The sequence below is a fragment of the Pygocentrus nattereri genome, chromosome 3, assembly GCF_015220715.1.
Source record: "Pygocentrus nattereri isolate fPygNat1 chromosome 3, fPygNat1.pri, whole genome shotgun sequence".
Classification (NCBI taxonomy): Eukaryota; Metazoa; Chordata; class Actinopteri; order Characiformes; family Serrasalmidae; genus Pygocentrus; species Pygocentrus nattereri.
This window is the reverse complement of record NC_051213.1, coordinates 30,157,507-30,185,080: the sequence shown is the minus strand read 5'-3', so window position 1 is coordinate 30,185,080 and position 27,574 is coordinate 30,157,507. Positions and strand designations below refer to the sequence as shown.

Below are 27,574 nucleotides of genomic sequence, written 5' to 3'. Positions count from 1 at the left end.
ATCCTTGAGCTGTTTCTAAATGCGGCAGAAGCTTCCGGAGAGAGTAGTTTCCCATTTGAAAGCAAGCCTTTCAAAAGAGAGATGAAAAGTGCAGTGTGTTCAAAAGACGGCACTGAAATATTTTCATAAGGAGTAACTGCTCTCAAACAGATGTTTCTGGTCAGCTTGTTCTCTGTACTCCAATAGGACAAGAAAACCCACAAAAATCAGAAGAAAAGCAGAATTCAAAATATTAAAAGGTATTTGTATGGTACTACAATTTTAAATATATATTAAAAAAAAAAAAAAAAAAAAAAAAAAAAAAAAAAAAAAAAAAAAAAAACACAAGACAGAAATATAATAAACCACAGCTTAAAACAACTGTTCTGATGTCTCAGATGAACTATCTGATAAACAAGCTGATTGGCATACCTCAGTCCAACACTCCCAACCTTATAAGTCACACAAGCTGAACTAAACAGGCTCTACATACATAGGCGGTGTTGTAAATCTCGATGTGCATACACAAAAAGCGTATCCAACTTTAAAATGGCAATGTAAGTAAAGGTTCTTTACACTTTACTGCTGAATGTGCCTACAGGGAACACTGGCATAGCCGGCAGGACAAACTAATGAACAAATGAATGAAAGGCAGACAGGTTGCTTGATAGCTCAATTACGTGTGCTAGGCTAACTTCCACTTAGTTGTCAGCTTTTGCTTGTTCAGTGTATCAGACTTTTCAGAGAAAGACTGGGGGAACACCGTTTTGTCATGAGTGTGTGGGCGGCACAAGCCACATTAGCCTTATGATGGATGAGGGCACTACGCTGCTCAAGGTTAGGATCCCTCGGTTTTCACTGACAAGAAATACAGTGGCCATTGACTGGACTTTGGAAAGATATTTAGAGGACATAAGACTTTGTACATGGATCTTTTCTGCGCCCACAAGCGGAAGATTAACCCACTTAGAACAAAAACATGCTTCCATGGAGCTTTAACGGATGTAAACTGATGTAGCACAACAGAATAGCAAGTTTTAGATAGTCAGTAACCAGTTGGTAAGACTTTATTGGTTAGGTGCAGAAAGATTAGAAAAGGCTTTGTTCATAGACACACTACAGCTGCAGGTGCTCAGCGTAGCATTGTGAAATTCATATAAATTTGAATTTTACAGTAAAATTCAAAATGAACTGAATTAGGAAATCCCAGGGCCTTTTCTACAACTATATTACCTTTACATGTTCAGAATGTGCAGAATGTAAATTCTGAACAGATCATTTAAAAAAACTCTTGCTAAGTTGACAGGATGTCAAGAAACAATGTAATAAACTAAACACAGTGTCTGTTAGACGGGGTGTTCAGGTCTATTTCTGGAGGCCTTGATGGCAGAACAAACCTTTTCCCCCACTAACACAACTGAGTCATAACTTTAGTTAATTATCAAGATCATCACGAGCACAGTCTGGTGCTGAAATGCAGAGAAAACATGAAACTATGCAGCATGGTGTGCTCAAGCACTGAAGTTAAGAACAATTATTTAAAACATGTAAAAATACAAACAAGCTGTTAACATTTATTTCACACAGTGTCTTTTCAACAGTAAGCTGATATGCAAGGTGTCTGTCAGATGAAAGGACAGTGATCAGGGTCAGGCATCTAAAACCACAGAAACAGTAGGGACAGAAAGTTGTCTTGCATACCGATAGAAAACAACACATTAAGTCTAAAAGCAATCTGACTGCAGTGTTAGACAAACAGCCTGGAAGCAGCGGTTATGTAAAAGCTGCTGAGACAGGGCACTGACAACAAGCAGGGCTGGCAGTGTTATTTGGTGTGTGTCTGATTAGAGTAGTTGATGCCTCTGCAATCCAGTGAGGCTTGAGATGTTCAGACATTAGCAGAGAGGGAGGTACATCTGTGTGTGGGTGCAGGAGAGACTGCATTTATTAGTCAGTCAGTGTATTGTTTAAATGGGTTTTCTTTGTTTATTCTAAGTAATAAATGGAATGCTCCAGTATTTAGTACATAGTTGCTTACCATAGATGATAAGTGACAGGTTTCCCCACACTTACAAAAGACAACCTGCTGACGCGAAGCTCACTTATAACAAAAGCCAACAGGCAGGTGCTGAAACACTTTTCTATTTCTATTTCATTATACAGTGCTGTGCAAAATTAAGAGATAATGCTTTTGTTTATTCAATTTCTAGTCAAAACAGGCAAGTTAGTCTTTCTTTAGTGCCTGGAAAATAGCAGGAAATATATATTCAACAAACAAATTATACAAAAGCCTCAGTATTTAATCTAACCACTCTACTTTTGTGCTCTACTGACAATTCAACTCTTCCATATTTCGAGTCTTAAAACCAACCAATTACAGCGGTGTCCACCCAACAAAACTTAAATCAATGACATTATGTTCCGCTAGCAGACTGCAACATTCAGACAAGCAACTACCCAAACACACAGTTGCCTCACACATTTCTTTCTCATGTTTATCTAAAATGGCTAAACTGGAGTTCAACAAATTATTACAAGGTACAGAGAAAATGGGACTGTGTAAAACCTGGTAGACAACAGCTCTTTCATCTTTTGAGAGGAAATCAAGCTCCACTCTTGCTTCAAAAATGAAAAAATCCACAGTGTTTCTGTCCATCCCTCCACTGTGAGAAGACACCTCAACACTATGGGCCTGAAAGGATGTAAAGCTGTCAAGAAGCCATTACTGAGAAAAGGAAACCTTTCTGCTCTAGAACATCAAAGTTTGACAACCATTATTTTCTAAGTACAGGGAAACAGGTCATTTGTGGTAACCAAATATATGTTACAGATGCAGAACATTTGGGTGAGAATTGCTGAAGTATTCCTTTTCAAGCCCAAACAACTGCTATGATAATGTGCTACAAGTTCTCAGTTGGCCATTTAGTTTAGAAATTAAAAGGCCGTGTAAATATGTATGTGTATGGGGGGCAGGGCGTTGCTGAGAAAATTTAATTAGCCAAATTAGCCAAAGAGAGGGCTGAATGAGTGCACCCAGCCCACGCACCGTTTGGATAATTAGTGTGCACGGAGCATCCTGCAGGCCGGGGCACAGGAGGACACATGTGGCGACGGTCGTGTGTGACAGTAGTCTGTCATTACCAGACATATCACATCTTACTGTGAGCTACAATGCCCTGGAAAAATCCCATTCCACATGACTTGCCCAGTGCTCTGTCCTAAAGAGACTCAGTAGCTAGAGTCTGTTTGTACCCACAGACTCTGGTGACAAACAATGTATCTGAAGTCACTTTGCTAAAAGAATGTTTTGCGGGCTTTTAAATGGTTTATTAATTAGCACTGTGATGAAGGTACGGCTGAAAGATGTATGTTGCTACGTATTGGGAATAAGACGGTTACTGGCTTTAATGGTATACGTGCATTTCACTCAACAGCCATCTTGAAATCCAGCGTGAGGCTGAGTTGGGAAAATCTGGCTACAGCAACTCAAACAAGGGTTACATTATTCAGTGCAGGCAGAGTAGACAATATAACAATTTGTAATAATTACTAATGTTTTTAGCAATGAATACATAATAGGAAGGTATATTCTGGATAAATCTGATAACTGCAAGAGTTAAAAATTTGTTTAACAATGGGAAATTAAAAACACAGATTTAACACATTTCAGTTTTAAAATGACACCCTGAAAGGTTAACAGAGTACTCATGTTCCTAAGATGTAGACCTATAATGAAAGAAAAACTGTTTTTTCTGCTGATATTTCCTCTGTTCTCTCTCTGCACACTCGCTTTCTTTGGATTTCAATAGGCAGTCAAGTAAAATGAGGTGACAAGAGTTGTATTCATTTGCAGTTGATTTTTTTGTTGTTAGAAAGAAATACAAGACGTTTATTGAAAGCTCCATTGTTAAACCTGTGGTGAAATTATGCAATTGTTTATTAGTGCTTTTTAAACCATTTTCAGCATTTTTTCCCAATACTGCAATCCTACTGAAAAAAAAATTGTGACCACTGATAAAACAACAGGAAATATTCACAAAGTTCCATCACTGGGCCTGTATCTTTTGTTTTGTGTTGAATGTGCTGAGTTTGCTGTGTGGTGTCCAGTGGTGACTTGTTATGAATGCTACTTGGCTCTTCCCCAGCAAACGAGGCCCCTGGGGCAGACCCAGTCCAGCAGGGTTGAGACTGGAAAGAGGGGATAGGTAGTGGGTATCCCACAGGGTTCCTAACAGTCCTCTGCTGCGGTGCAGCTGCTGGCGAGCAGTCGGATTGTGGAGTGGCTGATGCTGTGTGTGGTGAAGGCAGGAAAGGAGGCGCTGGGAGGCGGATGCAGGTCTAAAGCCTTTGACAGCAGCAGCAAAGCTAATCCTCTGGAGGACACAATGGGGCGAAAAAGTAGAGGAGGGCAGAGAGGTGGCATTGGAAACAAGAGGAAGGGGGGCAGAAGATGGTAATGAATTAATCAAAAGTGAAATGGAGCAAAGTGAAGGGCGATTCATTGATCAGAGGTGTGAGAATGAAAAAGAGAATGAATATAAAAGTGGAGAAATGGAGAGAGAAAAGTAGGCAGCAGAGAGAGTGTGATGAAGTGTTGAGGGGCAGAGGGTCCAGTGAGAGCGGGCAATGGGAAGAGAATAAAAGTGCTGGTTAGTACTCGATCACAACAGGATCAGGTGTGTCAATCAATCCAATCAAAACCCCTTCCCGCCCCTTTCTTTCCTCTCCGTTCCCCATGCATTCCATTCCGTTCCCCATGCAACATGCGTGGCAGCGCAACAGAAACCCCTTCCCTAACCCCAGTGCTGGGTGACACCTGTATTGACACTGTGATACTGATTATCAGTTTTAGCAATACTTTTAGATAAGGTGCATTACATCCATAATAATTTGGGGTGAGCGACAGGATTATATGATATCATTGTCATATACTACAGCACAAGCTTTTCTGATCGTTGACATCATTAGTATATTAATGGTGTAGAAGAAGCTCACATGATTTTATCTTATTGTTGTAAGTTCAAATCTCAATAACACAGGAGTCCAAAATGTATTGCAGTGCATATTTTGAATGTTGAATAAAAAAGGATCTTTGTAATAGGGATGGATAATATGGCAAAATTATATCATAAAAACATTTTGACATGCAAACACAATGCACTAGGAGTGCCTCAAAACTAGCATTAAAAACTCTGTGTACAATGATTTTTATTACTTAAACATGGCAGGATTACACATCTTGATGAAACTTGCAGTTGATCAGTTTTCTTTAAGTATGTGCAATAGCCACAATGTGCTCAAAAAATGTGGTTAAAGTAACAAAATTTATTAAATTAATCACAACAATAAAACACTGCCATATTGCTCACCTTTAAACTGTACTTAAAAGCACTTTAAAATAAGGCACTATTGGGAAGCAGCACCCGTGCTGCCAACAGGTTGTTCAGTTTAATTTTTTTTTAATTCTTGTTTTGTATTCTTGTATTGTGGACCTAACAGTTAACTGCATCATATGACAACCGTTTGCTGCTTCAGATTCAGACAAAGTACAGAATGAAGGAACAGCTTAAAGCACAAAAAAACGAAATAAGTTGCAAATTTACTTTTCAAAATCTTGTCTGGTTCATATTTACAATATTGTGTTTGGTTACCTTCTGCCCAATGACTGCTGGGATAGGCTCAAGCTCCCTCCGCAACCCAGAAGGATAAGCAGCTTGGAAAGTGTGTGTGTGTGTGTGTGTGTGTGTGTGTGTGTGTGTGTGTGTGTGTGTGTGCGTGTGTGTTCAGTTCCCTTTTGTGTAAGAAGACAGAACACAACAGTCCAATCAAACTAAGTCATTTGTAGGACATTCTTTTAACACAGTGCAAACATAATTTTATTAACTGATATCATCTGACTGCATTGACAATTTCATAATACTGAATTTTGTCGATATCACCCAGCACTACCCCATCCCCCCAAAAACCATGCAGCAACACAGCTCAAAGGCACAGCTCCTGGGCCATCATCCTCTTGTGAGCAGCTTATAGAGTGCTCTAAATTCCCTGCCCTAGATACTACAAGCCTGGCAAAGGGTGGGCTCTGATAATGATAAATGGAATCTCTGTTCGAAAAAACAAGAAAATTCATCCTGAGTCTATGCGGCAAAAAGTAAAGTGTACAACAGCACCACCACAAGGACAGTGATTGTCAAACACAATAGAGCATAGCATTTTGGCATGACTGTAACTGACTCATTCTGAGGCAGACTTGACTTGCATAACATCTAAGCATCTAGAATTAGAAGTGGATCTGAAGCCTGCAGTGAGGAGAGGGCAGGTGGTCTTTCACAGAGCATGGCAGCACCAGACTACTGCTGTGCTACGCCATGCTGCCTTGTGGACTGACCTCAGCATGCAGACAGACACGGCAGGCCCAGACGAGCAAGGGGCTTCTCCTAATAACACGCCACAAGCCATGGCAGGGCAGTCATGCTGGCACAGCGGACCTCATCATGCAGTGCTGACTCTTCTGACTCACCCTGTCCAAAGCTTTTTGCTCCTGCATGCAGGATTTGACTCTGGTTGGAAGGGCAGCTATTCTTGCATGTATCGGAAGGCAGAATATACAGAAGCTGTGGTCCATTAAGAAAAAGCCAACTCAGGCTGAGCAAAAAGCTTTGACAGGTCAAGTGCTAAAAACTCAGCAACAATTTGTAGAGTTCTACCTCACTCAGCATGCAAACAAATCCTGCTTCAGATAAAGGATGAGGGAAAAACAAAAACTACAAAAAAAATAAAATAAGACAGCATGGGAAATAATACAAATAATACTATAAAACATACCGTTGACCAAGATGATATGACAACAGCAAATGAGCCAAACTGAAAGAGTGGCAAACTAAACTGCTAAAAACAGTGAGACATAACATGTCATTATGGCCAAAAGGCAGTATTTAAATAAATAAACAAACAAATCCAGCAATTCTTCATAAGCCGATAATACACAAGAATTAGCCTAATTTGAAGAAGCCAAAATATTAAGCTATTTCAGACTACTCTAAATGAGGGTAATTGATTTTCTACTGACCTGCTTTTGTACATAAACTAAAATCATTAAAAGGCCAGTAGCAATTGTTTAACTCCAGGAGGCTCCAGGCACATTGACAAGAAACGTAGAAACTGTACAAGTGATTTACAGTATAAAGTTTGTATAAAGTTTGTTGTTGACTCATTAAACATGTTTTTAAAACAATATTGACTGAGCCCTCACCTAATTAATTCCTAGATCACAACCCAGACAAGAACCACAAGGTAATGTGGACAATGAGACAGAATCTAATGGAGAACATAGACGACTGACCAAAACAAAACAAAAAAAAAAAAAACTTCCACAGACTAAATTTCGAATTCATGCACCACATGTCACAATGCTCAGAAAATTTTTGCACTGCTAAAGGCTTCGATTTCTCACATTTTTTACAACAAATTTTTTCGCTGTTTTTCCCAATCATCTTTCCCAGTGGTTCCACTTATTTTGTAAAGCACTGTAAATGAGTGGCTAAATGTTCTGAGAGTTACGTGATCAGTTAACAGGAAGTAACATCTGTCTGAAATATGTTTCTTTTCTGATACCCTCCATTGTGGTAATGGTTTGAGTCATAGCTATGAACAGGGCAGATAAGGGGCGAGAATGACACTGTTATTGAGGTAGAACTGCCAACAAAAGTATCTAATATCTGTATAAGTTAAAAGGCACTGACCCCTAGAGACTAAATCAAATACACTGACCTCCTACATTCAGAGTAATAGATAAAAAACAAAGTAGCAGGGCTGCACGATATGGACATAAATGTGGCGTTCAATAAAGCTGTTGGATATCACAATGACAATATGACAAGCAATAGTTAATGATCATTCAAGTGTTTTTTTTACCTCTTGTTTAAATAAATACAAAATTACAAAACACTACTCCGTATTAAAAATAATAAAAATAATAAAATACTAATAGCTACTTGCTTCAGAACTGCAAGCACTTCTTTTGTGCACAAAAAAAAAACAACAAAAAAAACACCAAAACAGCTTTTTCTGTAAAGGTTACATAAATGACAGTGACAGCAGCTTTAACTGTGCTGCTCAAAGATCACACAGAAAATAATCATATTTGAAGAATTTTTACAGGCCAGTTACTTGCTCTCCTTGTTCAAGCACAGCACAGGGAAGTACTTGTCTAAAGCTCCTGTTCCACCAGTGTAATCATGTGACTCTGATGCTGCTCATGTGTAATCTCATCTGTTCAGTCCTCGCAGCCCTTAACAATGTGGAGACTGATGGAGCATGATGGTGTTAAAAATATAATGTGCAGCCCTACTGGGTATAATGAGAGACACTCACTTTCCAGTATCTACTTCAACTGGCTTTAACTCCAGCACATTAACAGCCACCTGAAAGACGTGTTACTATAGCTATATATTTACCTGCCCTACGTTTTGAGAATTTAACTGAAACTTCCAACAACTAGAATAAGCTTCATGATACTAGACTGGTTATTTAGCCATGGCTAGTCTAACTTCTTAGTCTTGATTCTTACTTCCTATAATGGTCTTAAATCAACGAACAACAACTACACATTACAGCAGTGATAACTAAAGAAGTCACAATGTACAGTCAACAAAATGAGGTGGAGCACTGCATACATCATCCACCACTTAATTGTCACTATGCGTAGCATTTAACAGCAGACAGCAATAACTACAAATACAGTGGGTTGCAAAAGTATTCAGCCCCCTTGAACTTTTCAACCTTTTGCCACATTTCAGGCTTCAAACATAAAGATATGAAATTGACATTTTTTGTGAAGAGTCAACAACAAGTGGGACACAATCGTGAAGTGGAACGAAATTTGTTGGATATTTTAAACTTTTTTTAGAAATAAAAAACTGAAAAGTGGGGCGTGCAATATTATTCAGCCCCCTTGCTTTAATACTTTGTAGCGCCACCTTTTGCTGTGATTACAGCTGCAAGTGGCTTGGGGTACGTCTCTGTCAGTCTTGCACATCGAGAGACTGAAATTTTTGCCCATTCTTCCTTGCAAAACAGCTCGAGCTCAGTGAAGTTGGATGGAGAGCGTTTGTGAACAGCAGTTTTCAGCTCTTTCCACAGATTCTCGATTGGATTCAGGTCTGGACTTTGACTTGGCCATTCTAACACCTGGATACGTTTATTTGTGAACCATTCCATTGTAGATGTTGCTTTATGTTTTGGATCATTGTCTTGTTGGAAGATAAATCTCCGTCCCAGTCTCAGGTCTTTTGCAGACTCCAACAGGTTTTCTTCCAGAATGGTCCTGTATTTGGCTCCATCCATCTTCCCATCAATATTAACCATCTTCCCTGTCCCTGCTGAAGAAAAGCAGGCCCAAACCATGATGCTGCCACCACCATGTTTGACAGTGGGGATGGTGTGTTCAGGGTGATGAGCTGTATTGCTTTTACGCCAAACATAAGTTCGATTTTGGTTTCATCTGACCAGAGCACCTTCTTCCACATGTTTGGTGTGTCTCCCAGGTGGCTTGTGGCAAACATTAAATGAGACTTTTTATGGATATCTTTGAGAAATGGCTTTTTCTTGCCACTCTTCCATAAAGCCCAGATTTGTGCAGTGTACCACTGATCGTTGTCCTATGGACAAAGTCTCCCACCTCAGCTGTAGATCTCTGCAGTTCATCCAGAGTGATCATGGGCCTCTTGGCTGCATCTATGATCAGTCTTCTCCTTGTTTGAGCTGAAAGTTTAGAGGGACGGCCGGGTCTTGGTAGATTTGCAGTGGTCTGATGCTCCTTCCATTTCAATATGATCGCTTGCACAGTGCTCCTTGAGATGTTTAAAGCTTGGGAAATCTTTTTCTATCCAAATCCGGCTTTAAACCTCTCCACAACAGTATCTCGGACCTGCCTGGTGTGTTCCTTGGTCTTCATGATGCTCTCTGCGCTTTAAACAGAACTCTGAGACTATCACAGAGCAGGTGCATTTATACGGAGACTTGATTACACACAGGTGGATTCTATTTATCATCATCAGTCATTTAGGTCAACATTGGATCATTCAGAGATCCTCACTGAACTTCTGGAGTGAGTTTGCTGCACTGAAAGTAAAGGGGCCGAATAATATTGCACGCCCCACTTTTCAGTTTTTTATTTCTAAAAAAAGTTTAAAATATCCAATAAATTTCGTTCCACTTCACAATTGTGTCCCACTTGTTGTTGATTCTTCACAAAAAATTACAATTTCATATCTTTATGTTTGAAGCCTGAAATGTGGCAAAAGGTTGAAAAGTTCAAGGGGGCTGAATACTTTTGCAACCCACTGTAGACAGTTAATTCCTAAAACAAAGGACAACAATGTATGGAGGAAAAAATGTGAAGGAAAAATTATAAAAATGGTGTGTGATAAAAACAAGAGTATCCAGGGACATTATGGGATACCTCTTACCAGGTGTTTGTGCCCCTTGGGCATCCTGTTGTTCACTCTCCAACACTGCATCTGTTTCTGCTTGCACATACACAGACAGACACAAACACACACATATATACAGAAGTGCATCACTAAAAGGCCCGGCAGTTACTCAACAGCCTCTGAATGGAACACACTCTAACCCAGCACTAGCTTAACACATCAAATTCCCATTTAACTGCGCTCAGTACTCATAGGTCTACCACTGCAGTTTCACAAAGGACAATGACATAGCCAAATAAGCATACTGCAAGATATAGCACTACATGGAAATAGAAGAAGAGGCTTCTCCTCCAGGCATTTTCACAGAGATATGCATAATGTCAGAGCTATTGCCCATCGCTGCTATCTTACTGAACACTGAAGCACAGCAGTGACACTGTTAGAGCAAATGGAGCTCACGTCTGGACACAAACACAGCAGTCTGTTGCAGGCCTGTCATCACTGCAACAATCTGGAGTCATTCTGGACTTAAACCAATCAAGAAGCAGAGAATGTTCATGAATATTCATGGTCTGTTAACATGGTTTAAATTACTGATTCAATCATCACTTTTTCAGGCATCACTTAAAAGCATCACCCAAAGTCAGCCCACAGCCTTTCAAACACCTTATTAAGTCCATTTATAAAATTTTATTTGCTATTTAAAACAGTGTTTACAAAATCCTAATTATATATTTGTACATCGTCACTATTCAAGGACAAACAAGCATCTCTAAAATAGCAACTTCACAGGAGAGGGTAAAAATGTTATTTACTTTAAATGTAAGTAAATGGAAAGCGATTTTTACTAAGCAATTTTGGAGCATTTTTTGTTAATTCAATTATCATGAAATTTTCAAACAATGTCGAGGACAGCTGCTGAGCTCAAATGATGCAGAAAAATAAAAATCCCAAGAAATGGAGATTCATGTTTTTCACTGGGACTGACCTGTCCAGGGGGTTTGTCATGTGTTCCCACTAGATGAAGCGTTAATTTTCACTTATAAAATCAACAAAATGTCATGTGACCAAGGGGGTTCATACGTTTGCATACAACTGTACATACAGACTTAAACTGCTGAAACATTGATAATATGACTCAGTATCCAACTATGGCCTGTTTCACACTGACTCCCTCTGCATACCATGAGTGAAGAGGCAGCGTGACTGCAACAGCTTTGAGCTGTGGAATGATACATTAAACAAGTTCCACAGGCATCCAAGGACAAATGGTTGACTCAGTTATTTTCTTCAATATAAATTATTTGGAAATAAGAACAATACTTTCAGACAACTGATTCAAGCTTGTGAGTCCTACTGGGAAATTTGTATCGTGTACAAAATGCTAAATAAAATGTTTGTAATTGTCAGCGACCAAGAATTTTACGGTTTATATTTTTTATGTATTTATTCATGTTGTTTTCATTAGTTGTCACGGCTATTTCACTGTATTTTGCTATGCGATGGTTGCTAAATGCCACGCTGCTTTGGGGACACAATTGGGTCTCAATGCTGCTCTACTCGCACAGCCTGTGTGAGAACAATCTGCCCTGCGAATATGAACCTTGAAATAAAAAGCAAGATGTTATCCATTGCTCACACCACATAGAGGGTGTATGTGTGAAACACTTAAGAGGTGACTGCTACTAATCTAAATTAGGCCAATAAAGTGAGTCAAGCTAACAAAAAGGATGGAAGTTGCTACATTAAACACCGCTATATACATGTATTTTTATGATTATATGACAAACAATGCTTCATTTTACATTTGAACAACAGTTTTGCTGTATTATCTTGCAGTGGTCTGTGGCAGGGGTTCTCAACCCTTTGTCTTTTTTCTCCAAACAAACATTTTATCACTACAACAGTTCTGACAGAAAGTAAGCAGATCAAATAAAAAAAAAAAAGAGTCTCTTTTTTATTTCTCAACAAGTGCACAAAGTAAAGTGATCCTGAAGAGATCACACTGACGCATGAGGTGCCTTGAGACTTACACCCCTACTACAGAATGTGTACTGTGGAATGAACACAGAAGTACAATATTGTGAGAGTTATATAGTGAGTCATTTCATATCTATGATAAGGTCACAAAAACCTCATTGAAAAACACAAGTCATTACTGATTGACTGTTTTGAGTAATACTTGAAAAACATGTATCCTCTTGACCTCTGACTGTGAGCTTTAAATGGTTAGTTTTAAAGCTTCACAGATGACATCTGGAAAATACACTGCTCAAAAAAATAAAGGGAACACTCAAATAACACATCCTAGATCTGAATGAATGAAATATTCACAAAAATCATCAATGGAAATCAAATTTATTAACCAATGGAGGCCTGGATTTGGAGTCACACACAAAATTAAAGTGGAAAAACACACTACAGGCTGATCCAACTTTGATGTAATGTCCTTAAAACAAGTCAAAATGAGGCTCAGTATTGTGTGTGGCCTCCACGTGCCTGTATGACCTCCCTACAATGCCTGGGTATGCTCCTGATGAGGTGGCGGATGGTCTCCTAAGGGATCTCCTCCCAGACCTGAACTAAAGCATCCGCCAACTCCTGGACAGTCTGTGGTGCAACGTGGTGTTGGTGGATGGAGCGAGACATGATGTCCCAGATGTGCTCAATCGGATTCAGGTCTGGGGAACAGGCGGGCCGTTCCATAGCTTCAATGCCTTCATCTTGCAGGAACTGCTAACACACTCCAGCCATATGAGGTCTAGCATGGTCCTGCATTAGGAGGAACCCAGGGCCAAACGCACCAGCATATGGTCTCACAAGGGGTCTGAGGATCTCATGTCGGTACCTAAATGGCAGTCAGGCTACCTCTGGTGAGCACATGGAGGGCTGTGCGGCCCTCCAAAGAAATGCCACCCCACACCATTACTGACCCACTGCCAAACCGGTCATACTGAAGGATGTTGCAGGCAGCAGATCGCTCTCCACGGCTTTCATCTGTGAAGAGCATAAGGCGCCAGTGGCGAATTTGCCAATCCTGGTGTTCTCTGGCAAATGCCAAGCATCCTGCACGGTGTTGGGCTGTGAGCACAACCCCCATCTGTGGACGTCGGGCCCTCATACCATCCTCATGGAGTCGGTTTCTAACCATTTGTGCAGACACATGCACATTTGTGGCGTGCTGGAGGTCATTTTGCGGGGCTCTGGCAGTGCTCCTCCTGTTCCTCCTTGCACAAAGGCTGAGGTAGTGGTCCTGCTGCTGGGTTGTTGACCTCCTACGGGCTCCTCCACGTCTCCTGGTGTACTGGCCTGTCTCCTGGTAGCGCCTCCAGCCTCTGGACACTACGCTGACAGACACAGCAAACCTTCTTGCCACAGCTCGCATTGATGTGCCATCCTGGATGAGCTGCACTACCTGAGCCACTTGTGTGGGTTGTAGAGTCCATCTCATGCTACCACGAGTGTGAAAGCACCACCAACATTCAAAAGTGACCAAAACATCAGCCAGAAAGCAGAAAGGTGCTGAGAAGTGGTCTGTGGTCCCCACCTGCAGAACCACTCCTTTACTGAGGGTGTCTTGCTAATTGCCAATATCCGCCTGTTGTCTATTCCACTTGCACAACAGCTGTGAAATTGATTGTCAATCAGTGTTGCTTCCTAAGTGGACAGTTTGATTTCACAGAAGTTTGATTTACGTGGAGTTATATTGTGTTAAGTGTTCCCTTTTTTTGCGCAGTGTAATATAGGTACGGTATGTGCTTGCTCTCTGGACAGATATTAGTTTTTCATGTCTCAGCTGCCATTTGCCCCTCTACTGAACTGCTGTTTACTCGGACTACTGTATGGCAAAAGCAAATGGCAAGTTCTATTTGTTTGTTCTGTTCAGAACAAAAACATTTAGATATCTATGATATCTATATCAAGCCTCCTACGTATTGAAACATGAGAGCATGGAGAGCGTATGGTGATCGCCTGACAAATAACTCTGCTCGCATCCATCTGGTTGAATGCAGCCCTGTTCACCCCAAAGGAGAGAAAAAAGCTGAAACTGGATATCTACCACAAAATGCAGCCATGGCATCACGACTAGCAGTATGACTCATTTGTGAACCTTTGGTAAATTGTCAGCATGATCAGAAATGTGTTTTACTGACCACTGTGGTCAAATAGCATGCAAGATAAATGAATGTGCTTTAGGACCCAACTGCTATGAAAATGTCACAGATATGAATTTTAAGAAGCTAACCATTCAGATAACAGACATCAATAAATATAAATTTATATTATCAATAAATGAAACATACTCCAATCCTTCTAGTTAAACATTGCTTTACTGATATGACTGTCAGTAGAAACATACAAAGTTTAAGGCTATGTTTACACAGCAGGTAAAAGTGGCCCAAATCCAATCTTTTTCCTGATATGTGACACAGATGTGTCATTTGTGTGTTTTCAATACCGATTTGAGATGCTTTCATATGTGGTTCTGAAATCCGATCCATATCCAATCTGCGGCAATGCGACTCAGTCTGAACAGTCAGGTCGGAATTCATGCGACCTTTACGTCAGTACAACTCGACATTCGTCATCATGTCGCGCTGCAGAGACTCAAATATTTAGGCTGATGTTTCTGTACCAAAAAAACTGAAGAGAGTCATTGCAGCCGCTCCGAATTTGAAGAGGTTTCGAACGAAGCGGCCGGAGGCGACCGAGGCTGCAGTGCCAGAGAACAGTTTAAAGAATCCGAGGACATGAACCAAAGAAGTGGCCGTGGCCGAATAACAGGCCCTTTTTACCGCAAACTCCAACACACTGTTGGTGATGAGCCCAGCTGTCAACCACTGGAACTTCATAATCGCTCCTGTAATGCTGGCGAAGACGAAACCGGGAGCGACTAGTGTTCGCTAGTTGTCATGACTGTTTACCTCTGGGAGAGCCACCAGAAGCTCTGTTCTTTTGCACATGCGGGTCGGTTTGGGAGCTGATCTGTTCAGACTGATGTCGCATACAGATCACATTTAAAACATACTGTGAACAAGCAAACAAAGAATCGGATTTGGTGAGAAAATCTGATTTGGGCCACTTTTACCTGCTGTGTAAACGTAGCCTAACACACTACAAATACAGAAGCGTCAGGGTGGAGCATCTAGGAGTGCAACTACACTGTATTTTATTGTAACATTCAAAGTGAACCTCAATTCAATATGCACAGGTAGTAAACAATATATGAATTATAAAATAGGGTGCATAAAAAACTATGTATATGCTGTTTAATGGCACTGTAGAAACTGAAATTTGGAAACATTCACATAATGCAGGGTTTCAGCAGGGATGCAGAGATATGAGAGTTGTAGGTTTATGTCGATATCTGGTCTTTTTCATACACATATCGGCAGACGTTGTTGCTGATATATAAATGTTTACAAAATGTAGATACTGGGATTAGATTTACTTGGATGGGTATTATGGAGACACTTAACATTTATTTCTGTTCTGAAATGAATAAAAATAATAAATGAGGATGTTTTAGTGTAGTAGCCGAATGTCACCTAAATGGTAAAATAAATGTCATCAAATGTCAACTTCAAAGTAAATATCTGTCAATACTGATATGATTCCAATATTATGCTTCTCTTATTCTTAATTTTGCTGTACTGAAAAATTTATTGAATTGAGGCACCACCACATCACATCACGTCAAATCAAATTTTGAACTTTGTGAATCATTACTATCATTTTTTCATCATCAGTCCTCTTCACACAGAACTGCCAAAACTGTGTGCAACTCACCCTTTCCGTCATTGTCTAGCAGTGGGATGTAGTCTGTCTTGCCCACTGTCTCCCCAACCTGGTCATCGAAGGGCTCAGCTTCCAGCGCAGAAACAAAGTCCCTCTCTACCATGTTCTCCTCAGCGGCCGCGGGCACGCTGTCAGTCAGAGCATCACTCAGAGTCAGGTCAGCCATCGTTCTGCTGGCAGAGACAGGGCACATTAGCAGACAGAGGTACAGGCACCACTACATTTGTACGCTTTATCACATCACAACATTACAGTAATAACAGCAAAAGATAGCACTTGGCATCTGGCGCATCACTGCAACATGTTTCATCAGAGATTTGCAAAATGGGCAGCTCGACAGTTATGTTTCTTTCCTGCTAGAAAAGAACATCACTTTATCATCGGATTTATCCTTCCTTTATAGGCTACCACAACAGAAAAATGTATTGATGTCTGCTTTCACATCTAATAAAATTATGTTAGTAAAGTCTTGGAGTCCCTCCTCATGTGATGAGTCTGTGGGCCTGATAAAGGTGCTACCTTGATGGGAGTTATTCTCACATACATGACAAACAGTGGGCTACAAAGAAATGCTAAATGACTAATGACTAAACAGATTTTTAGTAACATCTTCCAATTTAAGGGATCTAATTTTCATTACTCCAACACAATAAGGGTTTAAGATGTTTTTATTTTCAAGCTTAACCTATTTTCTGAGGTGGTTTTGCGAGAACAACTCAAATATTATATATTATCTCACTGACACTAAGGAGAGGAGGTGGAATGCAGCCTTTGACAAAAGCACTGATTTTCTCCTGTTAAATTACTACTAACATTACCAGAGAACTTCCTTTACTTATCTCATTTAGACATAACAATAAAATAATAATAATGGTGATTATTATTATTATTATTATTATTATTATTACTTAATTGTTCATAAAAAAGTCTCTTCGGTGTTTACATCCACTAGAGGGCAGTGTGGGGGTGCACAACCAGGAACACTAACTGTCAAAGCCTCACACAGTGAGGCCTGCATGTGAGGCAGGTAAACATAACACAAATATTACAGCAAACAGGTAAAGGCAGTCTGCCTTCTGTTTCTAGCAATGCACATTTTCTCTTTTTATTTTTCTCTTTCCTTTTCTATCCTCTCCTCCCAGCTCCCTCCCACCCTCCTCCAACCCCACCCGGCTTCCCCTGATTTTCTCAGTCCGAGAGATTAGTCTAACATGTGCCAGTGGTGCATCAGAGGGGGGATTAAGGTTGCAGGGATGAGCATGCATGGCGTGCGAGCACACACAGTCCAATTTTATAAATCTCACACATCTCTCTCCCTCTCTTGCTCCTAAGCAGAAACAGACAGCCAAGATTTAAACTTCCCTTTTTGAGAATGCTTAACTATTCTGATATGTTTATCTGACAGATGGTATCAGAGACCTGAACAGCCTGCTGCACAATTACACACTCTGCTTCATAATGTACCATGCAAATAAAACTACAGACCTGTTTCTGAATACAGTGAACCTAAGCCTTTCATTTAGCCTTGGCTAAACATCCAAAACCATCAATCTCAGCAAACAACAGACTACCAAGGTAGGCTAAATGATACGTTTATCAATCTCGGCAGATGGGACAGTTCAGTTCCAAATCTCTGGAGCTTTGTATCTAAAGGGTAGCATTTGTTAAAGCAACAGTACAAACAAGTGAACAACTTGCTTTAGTCAATCAGGAGAATCTAAAGAATCAATTCAACTACACATAGCCTGTTTATGGTTAGTAGAGAACTTGGCTTTGGCTCAGAACCTTCACCTCTGTGCATCTATTTGATACTCTTGCCCCAAAGCTGCTACATGTGGCAAAAGCCTGACAAAAGACAAAAGCCTGAGTTAAATGACAAAACACAATGTAAAAAGTTCAGACCAAAATAAAAATGATTCATACATTTTTATGCTAAACAAATCTTTCACTGACCCACTCATTGACCCACTCAGTGAGGTGGAGAGCATAGCACTGCCTTTGCAGAAAACGATATTCTGTACAACATGCTAAATGGGATCATAAACACTTGTTTAACTCAGAACGCACCCGTTTTAAAGCTCCTGCAATTACATAATTTGTACTCTCATTTACTCCACAGAAGTGTTTACAATATCATTTACCTGCAGGCTAAACGCACCTTTGTTTATACTCCTGTTCCATAACCTTTTGGGTTATTCCTGTGGTACGGATGAACGTTTGGATGACTTTATGTTTCCCCAACAGAAATCTTTGAATAGCATCCAAAACTTTATGTTGCCAAGCAGAAAACATTAAGTGAATTTTTAGACAGACTACATGGAACAGAATCACTGACATGATCATTTAAGAAGGTCTGTACAAGAGAAACAAAGCTAACATCTATGATCTCTTGGTCATCTTTCAGTAAATATCTGAAACTGTTTAAGAAGACAGGGACCTTCAGACTTGCAAATCCTGATAATAAAAAGAAGGTCCTGGTTTGCTAGCGAGCTACTAATGCACTGGACGTTTATAACACCTACCTTTCAAAACATAGCAATAAAACTGAAAAACAAAAAGGGCACAGTTGCAGAGCTGTACTATGCAAAGTAAAAGCTATTACAGCAGATGGTCAGAATGGTGGCGCAGGCATAGTTCTACAATGTTGAACGCAGACCTCCTAAACATCAAGCTCACTGCTAAATTTAGTAATAATAACACATTTAAAAAGGTCATCCTCAAGCCTGTGAACCTGTTTCTTTCCAGAACTTCACAGACCTCAACCAGTTATGCTGGAAATGGTTTTGGTGGACGCACAAACTATTCTGTTTAAGTAGCCAACATTCATTTTAACCTTCTCACTCAACTGGTTCTTCACTAGATGCAAGCAAAGTCCAGGCCAAATTTCAGCATGTTCAGAATGAATTCAGCAAAATTCAGCAAATTCAGAATTAAATACTGGGCACTGTGTGTAACATCCCAGTGTCTGGGAATGAGCATTACAGTATGCCAACTGTCGCTCACGAACTCAGCAACGTTTAAGCAGCTAAGGGCCAGCTGAGAAAAGAAGTGCTGGTACAGCAGGTCTGACCTATGCATTGAACATCACTGAAATTCCGAAACATGGGCCCATCATCAGGAAATCACAAGTTTGATCCCAACTGTGCACAATACACAAGCAAACATGTGCAGCCAACCCCACATTATGCGGGTACACGGAGTGTAATGTCAGATTTAGGTTATATAACGCAAAAACAAAATGCAGGGTAAACACTCTCTTCTAAACATGCCTGAGATTCAGAATTCAAAGTCTTAGTATTATATATATATATACACACATACACACACACTTCAGAGACCACCCTTTATTAAATGTCCATTAACCACAAATCAATCATTTCATTTGATTATGGGATATTTCTGAAAACGTTAGATATATGACAATCCCCACAGAAGAGAAAAAGAACATGTAAAGGAAAATGGAAATGAGAGTAAGTGGGGGCTTACATATGGAAATTAGAGTAGGGGGGCTTTCGTCTTTAAGAAAAAAAATCATGCTCCACTTTTCCAGTTATTTCTGTCCATCCTTCCACTGTGACAAGATGACAACAATGAGTCTGAAAGAATGTGCAGCCATCAAGAAGAGAAAAAGAAATAAGGAAGAAAATTTACAAATCAAACAAAGAAGCTGCTGGTATTCTCAGAACAATGGACTGACCATCCCAGAGCCTGGACTCCAACACTGTTGAACGGAGAAAATACAACCAACCAATGAAACTGAGGTGTGGAAAAATATCCCTGTAGACTTCTTTATAAAAAACCTGAAAGCCAATCTAGTGTGGACAAACTAAACACATTACATTTACTAACTATTTTTAGCTGCTGAGGCTAATGTATAATGTATAAACACTTTAGAATAAATATCTTATACTTAATACCTGCTATGATTGGAAATTTTACAGAATCCAGCTCATGGCTACTGCTGCTGGTCATAAGTGGGCCCAGTTATTTTGGCTCATACAGTTATCCTCATAAACTGTGGCGAGGCATATCGGAAGCCATTATGTTTCAACAAAGGAAGGAAACCGGGGGAAACCATGGCTTTTCGCTGCAGTGTTTGATTTGACATGGCCGACTAAAACCTTTGGAGCTAATGCTGTTGCTGTCGACATTAGTCATTGTATGTGTCCTTTGGCTGTGACAAGGCCATTGACGGAGCTAAACCTCTTTAATCTGCAGCATTACAACAGAGCACTGATGTGTGTAAACAAACAGACACATATACACACACACACATTTTCACAGGCCAGTCACAGACACACACAGGTAAGTTGCTCATGCTAATCTTTTGTACATAAGCTGTGATTGAATTCTACACATGCTGTAGGCTGGAGCCTGAAGGGTGTGTCAGCAAAAGTCAACAATCAAGTAGAAACTTGGCTGGATTAAGTAGTATTTCCGACTAGTCTATGAATCTAAAATCTGTTTTGTGATGATGCTGACACCCAGTTGTAGAAATAAGAGCTGATCATGGGTCAGTTAGAAATGAAAAGCACGGAAGCACATCATGGCATCTGACACAGCTGCAGATGGTTGATTTGACTGCCAAGAACCACAAATGTTTACTTCAAACACATGAAGTCTACCACATCGGCACAGCAAACGACTCTGACTTTTCTATGGAACATTTGCCATGATACTTTCCTTGTAGCTGCAGTGTTTAACTGGGAAATGTACAGCAGAATAAAGAGTCTAGAGTTATTCTGGTTTTCTACATATACTGAGGTTGGCTCCACCACCCGTTCACCAACCATCTAAAAAAAGAATCCATGAGAGGACCTGTGTCAGACACATGGAGTCACTTTTCTTCACTTGCACCAGCAGATAAAGCCACTTGGACAAAAAATGCTGACATCATGAATAACAGTCATTTAACTACAGTCGACTGAGCAGTTGACTTCTCTAGGCCTCTGGCCTATTTTCTGTCCATCTCTCTCATCAATAATGACTTCACTGTTGTCCTTGGGGGAAAGTTGGCCTGTCAGCTGCACACTTGTGGCAGTAAAAAGTGCTTATGGCTAGCTCAATAGCATTTATTTTAGCATGGGAAACCTATAATTTAGTGAGCTCAACGTGGGCAGGCCTTGAGCAGCTCCACCTCACTGTTCCCAATGACAGCATTAGGATCTGGAGTGAAGACAGTAAATGCAAGTTGCAATATGAGACTTTCTCCACTTTTACAATCACGTTTAATCTGATTTGAGCACTAATCCAACAATATTTTTATCGTCCACTTTAGTACTGAGCAGCTTCCCTATCTCTGTTCCACCTTCCTCCAACTTAGCACAATGTAAAGCCACAAAGATGACATGGGCCACATTCTCTCTTCTTCCTTATTCTTTTTCTCACTTCTGTTTACAAGTGGTGATGCCAAAATAGCTGACGCAAGCTTTATCTAATTCAGAATCTAGCTTTTCAAAGGCCTGTTCACTCATGATCTTGCCATCTGAAAATTACAGGCAGGTTCTACCCACTAAAACTAGTTTTGATGGCTTACTAAGATTATATTGTGATTATATTATAATTATATACATTGGTATTTGTACCAGATGTGTTACCATAACAACGTTTTTACATTTCCCAGTTGAAAACAGACTTTTTCAGTACTTCTGTAAAAATCAATTTGTGAGGTGCTAGCTTGAGCTCAGTTTTGTGCATCACGAATAAGCATACCACAGTCTAATATTTGACAATTCAGTTTGGTCTTTGGTTCAGTATCACAGTTCAGCTTGAAAAAAATGTGAACAACTCGGAACCTCTGATTTTTTCATTATTACACATAAAAATTACACAGGTTTAATGCAAGTAGCGCAAAAGCAACCTTTTTAAAAACGTAAAGAAATCAATTATTTTGAAAAGTTCCTCTCTAACAATATTTCTGCATAACAAAGATCAAAAACAAGTAAAATAAACATGAACATCAATCAGCAAGCAGGCTCTGTTGCCTTTTTACAGTCTCTCATTTGTCGTCTTTTGTGGAAAACACTGTTAATAATCAAAGCTAAGCATCTGATGCTTCCTATCAAAGGGGACGAGGATGGGATAGCACTCTGAGCATGGTCAAGCTCAAATGCCAAAAGCAGTCTAAATTTAATTACAGATATTTCTAAACATAAAATCTTGACCTCAGCATCTAAAAAAAAAAAAAAAAAAAATCCAAAAATCCTACTATATACACCCACAATCCAGTAAGACCATCAAGAACTAACTATTTAGTAACATCTAGGCCATGATAACTCTATCCTTGTGTATTTCCAAGCAGTGTACATTCACTGAACAGGGCAACTTTTACACAGATGAACAGAGTGTGTATGTGAACCCCTGTCAGAGATGCCTGGGATTCCTCAGTGACAAAGTTCCAGGTTTAGGGTGGTGACTCAGACGTGACTCACTGTCATATAGCTACAAAGAGCTCCACAAGATTACCGTCCTCACTCACTACAGACACTTTAGCGTCCAATCAATTCTCTTTCAACAGTAATCATGGCTTAAAGAAATGTACTACTTTTGATGGGTTTGTTTATGGACTATAATCCACAAAAACGGGAAGGTGCACTCGTCCAACACCAAACACAGCTTTTAAATGAAATAACTCATCTCAGTTCTCGCATGTCTGGTAGTTGTATGGTTCAGACATAATACTGTTTCATAATTGTACTGTTACATATTGCAATTTTAATACACCTTGCATCAAAATAAAAACACAAATCACTCAAAGATTCCTTAATGCCTCTTGGCCCAGACATACAGTTTTAGGAAAACTTTTACATTGTTTCTTTAAACTACATTCTTTGAAGAGCTACTTACTGAAACCCTCTAAAGTTGGAATTCACTGACTGCACTGAGTAAAGAAGAAAAAAAAAAATATATATATATATAAATAAATAAAACCTACACTAAACAAAACACAATGGCCCTCATTTAGCAACATCTTCCTAAGCTTTTTCTTTAATTTGTTCTTAAGAAAAAGTCTAAAATCTAGATTTGTTCACACCTTTGTGTACGAGTGTGTGTGTAGATTCTGTTCTTACCTAAGAGCAATTTCCAAATAAGAAAACACTGGTGGATCTCAGAATCATTGTGAAACCTGTATGAATGGGTTTTAAGAAGACATTTCTACTTAAGAATTGTAGGTGAATAAGGCCTATTATGTTCGACAACTTCTTTGTTTTAAAGTTTGTGAAGTTGTGAAAAGAGCTACTAGATTTACTGACTTTACATGAATGACATGAGTCTTGACAATACTACTAATGACAAAATAGCAGACGTACTGTGCCCTGAAGGTGGAGCTTCCCAGTATTTGTAGTGTTTTTAAATTTCGGTTAATTAGGCCTTATTTTCAGTAGTCATCTTTAAACAAAGTTCATTTTGTGATATGTTTTAAATTTACATTAAATGGCGTGATTTGGATCTTTTTGAAATCAACTGTTTGCTTGGCTTAAATGCCCTAAGTAAGCAGCTGGATGTCCTTTCAAAACGTATACCTTTTGGTGGGAGTCAGATTATTTTTACAACTACTAAAATTACAATTGATTAACACAAATTATTGAAATAGACGCTCATGTAATTTTGAGAAATAACTTTAAAGATTGAAGTTCATCCACTTAATAGCATTGATTGATAAAAATGGATGATACGGTGTATATTATATATATATATATATATATATATATATATATATATATATATATATATATATACACACAACATATCGCTGTTGTTGGAAGAAAACCTTGTATCTCGAAAATAGTAACTTTACAGGAGAAGGAATAAACTTACTTTACTATACTTTACAATAAAGAAGAGATTTTATGTATGCCAATATGTTTGTTTAACCATGTGCAGTTAACATCCAATACCTGTTTTCTCTAATCAATAATTCTTCTTGATGTTAAATCAGGTGTGCTGCTAATGGAATTTAATAAATCCATGCAAAGGCTGGGGATGTCCAGGAGAAATCCATGATCATACTTTGTTCTTCAAACCAGCTCACAAGACATACAAGGAAGATATACAAAAGATAAATGGTTTTTAGCAATGTGCTTAGATGCCTAAGACTTCTGCACAGTACTGTACGTTCTATTATGAAATGAATAGATGGTCAGTTCCTATCCTTACAATCTCCCTGGCTGAAGTAACAGACAGCACAAATGCCTTTGAACAAGTTGACATGTATTCTCACTGTAAAAGCCTTCCCCAAGCCTCTCACTGTGGTGACACTCCTGATGTCAGCAGAATGTGTACAAGAGCAACAGCCACTGTTTACGTAAGGCTGAAAGGTATGTGTCCCATCATGCTTTGGGGCACAGCAGGCATGTTGAACTTGCCGTTAATGAGTAAAATAATTACCCTTGATGGACACTTCCCATCTAATCGAAACTAAGCCACTGACTGTCGGGCAAAGTCCAAACATTTTGCCCTAGCAAATCAAAATAACCACAGGGATGTGGAGAGGTTGGCTTTACTGCCCTCTTCCTTTGTGTGTGGTCCACAGAACCAGTAAGCACCGCTCACTGCTAGATTTCTCCGTGAAAATCTACTGAACCCCGACTTACATTCTGGAACGTACGATGACTGAGATTCTTGATTCAACCCCATGGCTAACGTTTACCACTGTGAGTGAAAATACAAAACTGGCCTAAAATCTGCAGATGTTCCTAGCATAACTAAAGGATTCACTCATGTAATGCGAGGTTCTCCTTTGGAATGCAAAAGGCAGCAGAGGAAGCAGCAATGAATGTGGAATATGCAAATAAAGTCAACTCAGTCAAATGAATATTAGATAAATGTGGCCACTTTGCATCCTACCCAAGGCAGAAAACCTGGTTCAGGCAAAAAACGCTGACTCAACTACAACAAGTGAAAGTAAAGATCTTTGTAATATAGAGCAAAGGGAGTGGTTGAGCCAGGGGAGAGACTGTAAACTTATACAGCAGATATCACATGTTGAGACATATTCAGTAGGTCACAATGAAGGAGGTAACGTGAAAGGAGGCATCAAAATGTTAATCAGTCTGCAGCTCACTCAGTGGGAAAAAGCAGAAATAATAACTAGTTAGTGGTTTAATGATCCATGTAGCCAACATATCAGCAATGATTTAAGCTGACCAACCCAAACACGTCCCTATGATGCCAAAGATGAATGTGTGGGTGTGACTTTACTAAAAATATGCAAAGACTCAAATATCCTTCTTACTCTCTAATGAGAAGACAGAACAGTCTTTTGTAAGATTGTGCTCTTTTCTTCCTCAGCTTTTGCACTAACAGCACAGTCCAGAGCTCCTAACTTAACATTTGGTTGCTAGACCATAGTGTAGCTGCACAAGGCGCGGCTTCCATTTTCACAGGGGTTCATTCTTCCCCTCAGGATAAATGGATTAAGTGACACTGAGAAATACTGCTGCAAATCCAGAATACGGACCAGTGTTGGGATTATTAATTCCTTATATTTTAGTATTTTACAATATATTTGAATGTGGCTTGACCAATCAGACTCCAGAACTAGAACTAACACTTTCATAATTTATATTTCCATGCATTGCATACTTATTTTAGAGTTGATAAAAGTATTTAGCAAAATTAGTTCATCTATTAAGTAATAATATGCAATTCTATTATTGAAAATGTACTAATGAATCAATATTTACAGATGGCATAATACTGATATTGCATCTTTCAGTATCAGCTGATATCAATCCAGTATCTTTTCTTTAAAAAATACTAACCTATTTAATCTTTAATTATGTCCAATCCAGTAACTTCTGCTGACATAGACTGATACGTATTGGTTATGGTGCCATCTCTATTAGTAAGATAACAAGGTTGTGGGATTGGCCTGTATTATTCTAATTTACTTTTGCTGGATTAGATAAAGTCCTTGATTGGTCACAGCACACAGAGAAAAACACTAAGAATGGTTAGCGGCCTTGCATATTGCAGTTTTCGGAGATGTTACTACTGCAAAGGCCAATGCTTCAGTAATGATTAACAAACAATACTGGTTGGAAGGTCTGATTCCTGTTCTGCTGTGGAGTGTGCTGTAAGGGACAGTTTACTGTCCTCTCCACTCTTGGTGGATCAATGTGGCTGTATCCGGCACAGGGGACACCAAGTTGGCTCTTTATTCTGTTGTGAGCCTTTTAAAGCTGTCATGGATCCAAGGGCTAGAAGTGAAGGATGGACACATCCTCAGAGCTGAGTGGGCAGAAACATAGCTGACAATGACAAGTCGTCCTTACTTACTGTGTGATTGCATTTGTGTGTGCGCGGGTGTACATGTGTGTGAGACAGTGTGTTTGTCCTCTGCAGAACAAAAAGCTTTTGGAGGAGAGTGGGGCCCTCACAGCCATCTCCATTTAAAGAGGCAGCAGCTCAGGCCAAGTGGACGTGTGCATCTTTGATGTGTAAGTACCTATTCACTAGCAGGCTGGGTTTATGCTAATGAGCGTTCCAGTTATTTCTCATATCCACTTCAAACTGAGGCTGCGGGCTGACTAGTTAAAAGTTAAAAGATTGCTGCCACTGTCTAAGACACCCTTTATGTGCATGTGTGTTTCTGTGAATGTGCTATAGTTTTCACAGATTATTAGGAAAAAAATGTCATGTTTCTAAAGGAACACCAGAGAAAAGTTACGGTAATCTATCTTGTCAAGACCAACAAACGCTCCTGACTTTGTAAAGCTTTTTTTTGTAAAGCTACGCACAAAACTGAAGGAGCAAAAGCTTTTCATTTTGGTGACTGAACTTAATGTTAAACTTAAGCTCTGAAAATTCTTATAGCACATAGATACCTTAATACATACACTAGCATTCATTAGATTAGAATCACTGTTCTCAATAATATAAAACCAATTTTGTTGCAAATACACATATTATATGATACTAATATTCTATAGGTTTCAAACACAATTTGCATGATTCTGTGAAAGTTTTCTATGCTGAGCAGAGCTGTAGATGAGCAGAATATGAGTGCCCTATTCAAAAAGCCGTGACCAAATCTCATTAATCAAACAGCTGTACACACTATTCTTGTGACAAGAAACTACTACAGATACAGTTTACTACTACAACTACTTACTACTTTAATTGTGTATAAACCACCAGTTTACATTTAAGTGACTATAAGTTATTACAGAAAAACAATTATTATTACAATGCAATATGATAAAAATTGACATACATGTCCCAACACTGTATAAAAACAAACTTCTCTCTCACTGTGTGTGTGTGTGTGTGTGTGTGCACGCGCATGATCAAATTACTCCTCTCAAGAACATAGTTTTCAGTAATTCAGCCCTTGTTGCTGCTCATTAGGCTTAGCTGTA

At 39.4% G+C, this 27,574-nt stretch overlaps 1 protein-coding gene across 13 annotated transcripts in view; it reads right to left on the bottom strand.

The window, feature by feature from the left end:
• The window catches only part of LOC108436089 (microtubule-associated protein 4), a 108,683-nt gene that overhangs the window by 67,356 nt on the left and 13,753 nt on the right, over window positions 1–27,574 (bottom strand). For 9 of the 13 annotated variants that reach the window (XM_037537151.1, XM_037537157.1, XM_037537155.1 and 6 more), the window contains exons 2-3: window positions 16,203–16,381; window positions 10,449–10,505 (exon numbers count right to left, since the gene is read on the bottom strand). In XM_037537151.1, the coding sequence (XP_037393048.1) occupies window positions 10,449–10,505; window positions 16,203–16,377 (232 nt within the window). In that variant the 5' untranslated portion in view covers window positions 16,378–16,381. Of the gene's footprint in view, window positions 1–10,448; window positions 10,506–16,202; window positions 16,385–27,574 lie in introns of all 13 variants that reach the window. The other 4 variants (XM_037537153.1, XM_037537152.1, XM_037537154.1 and 1 more) reach the window with 2 other exon arrangements.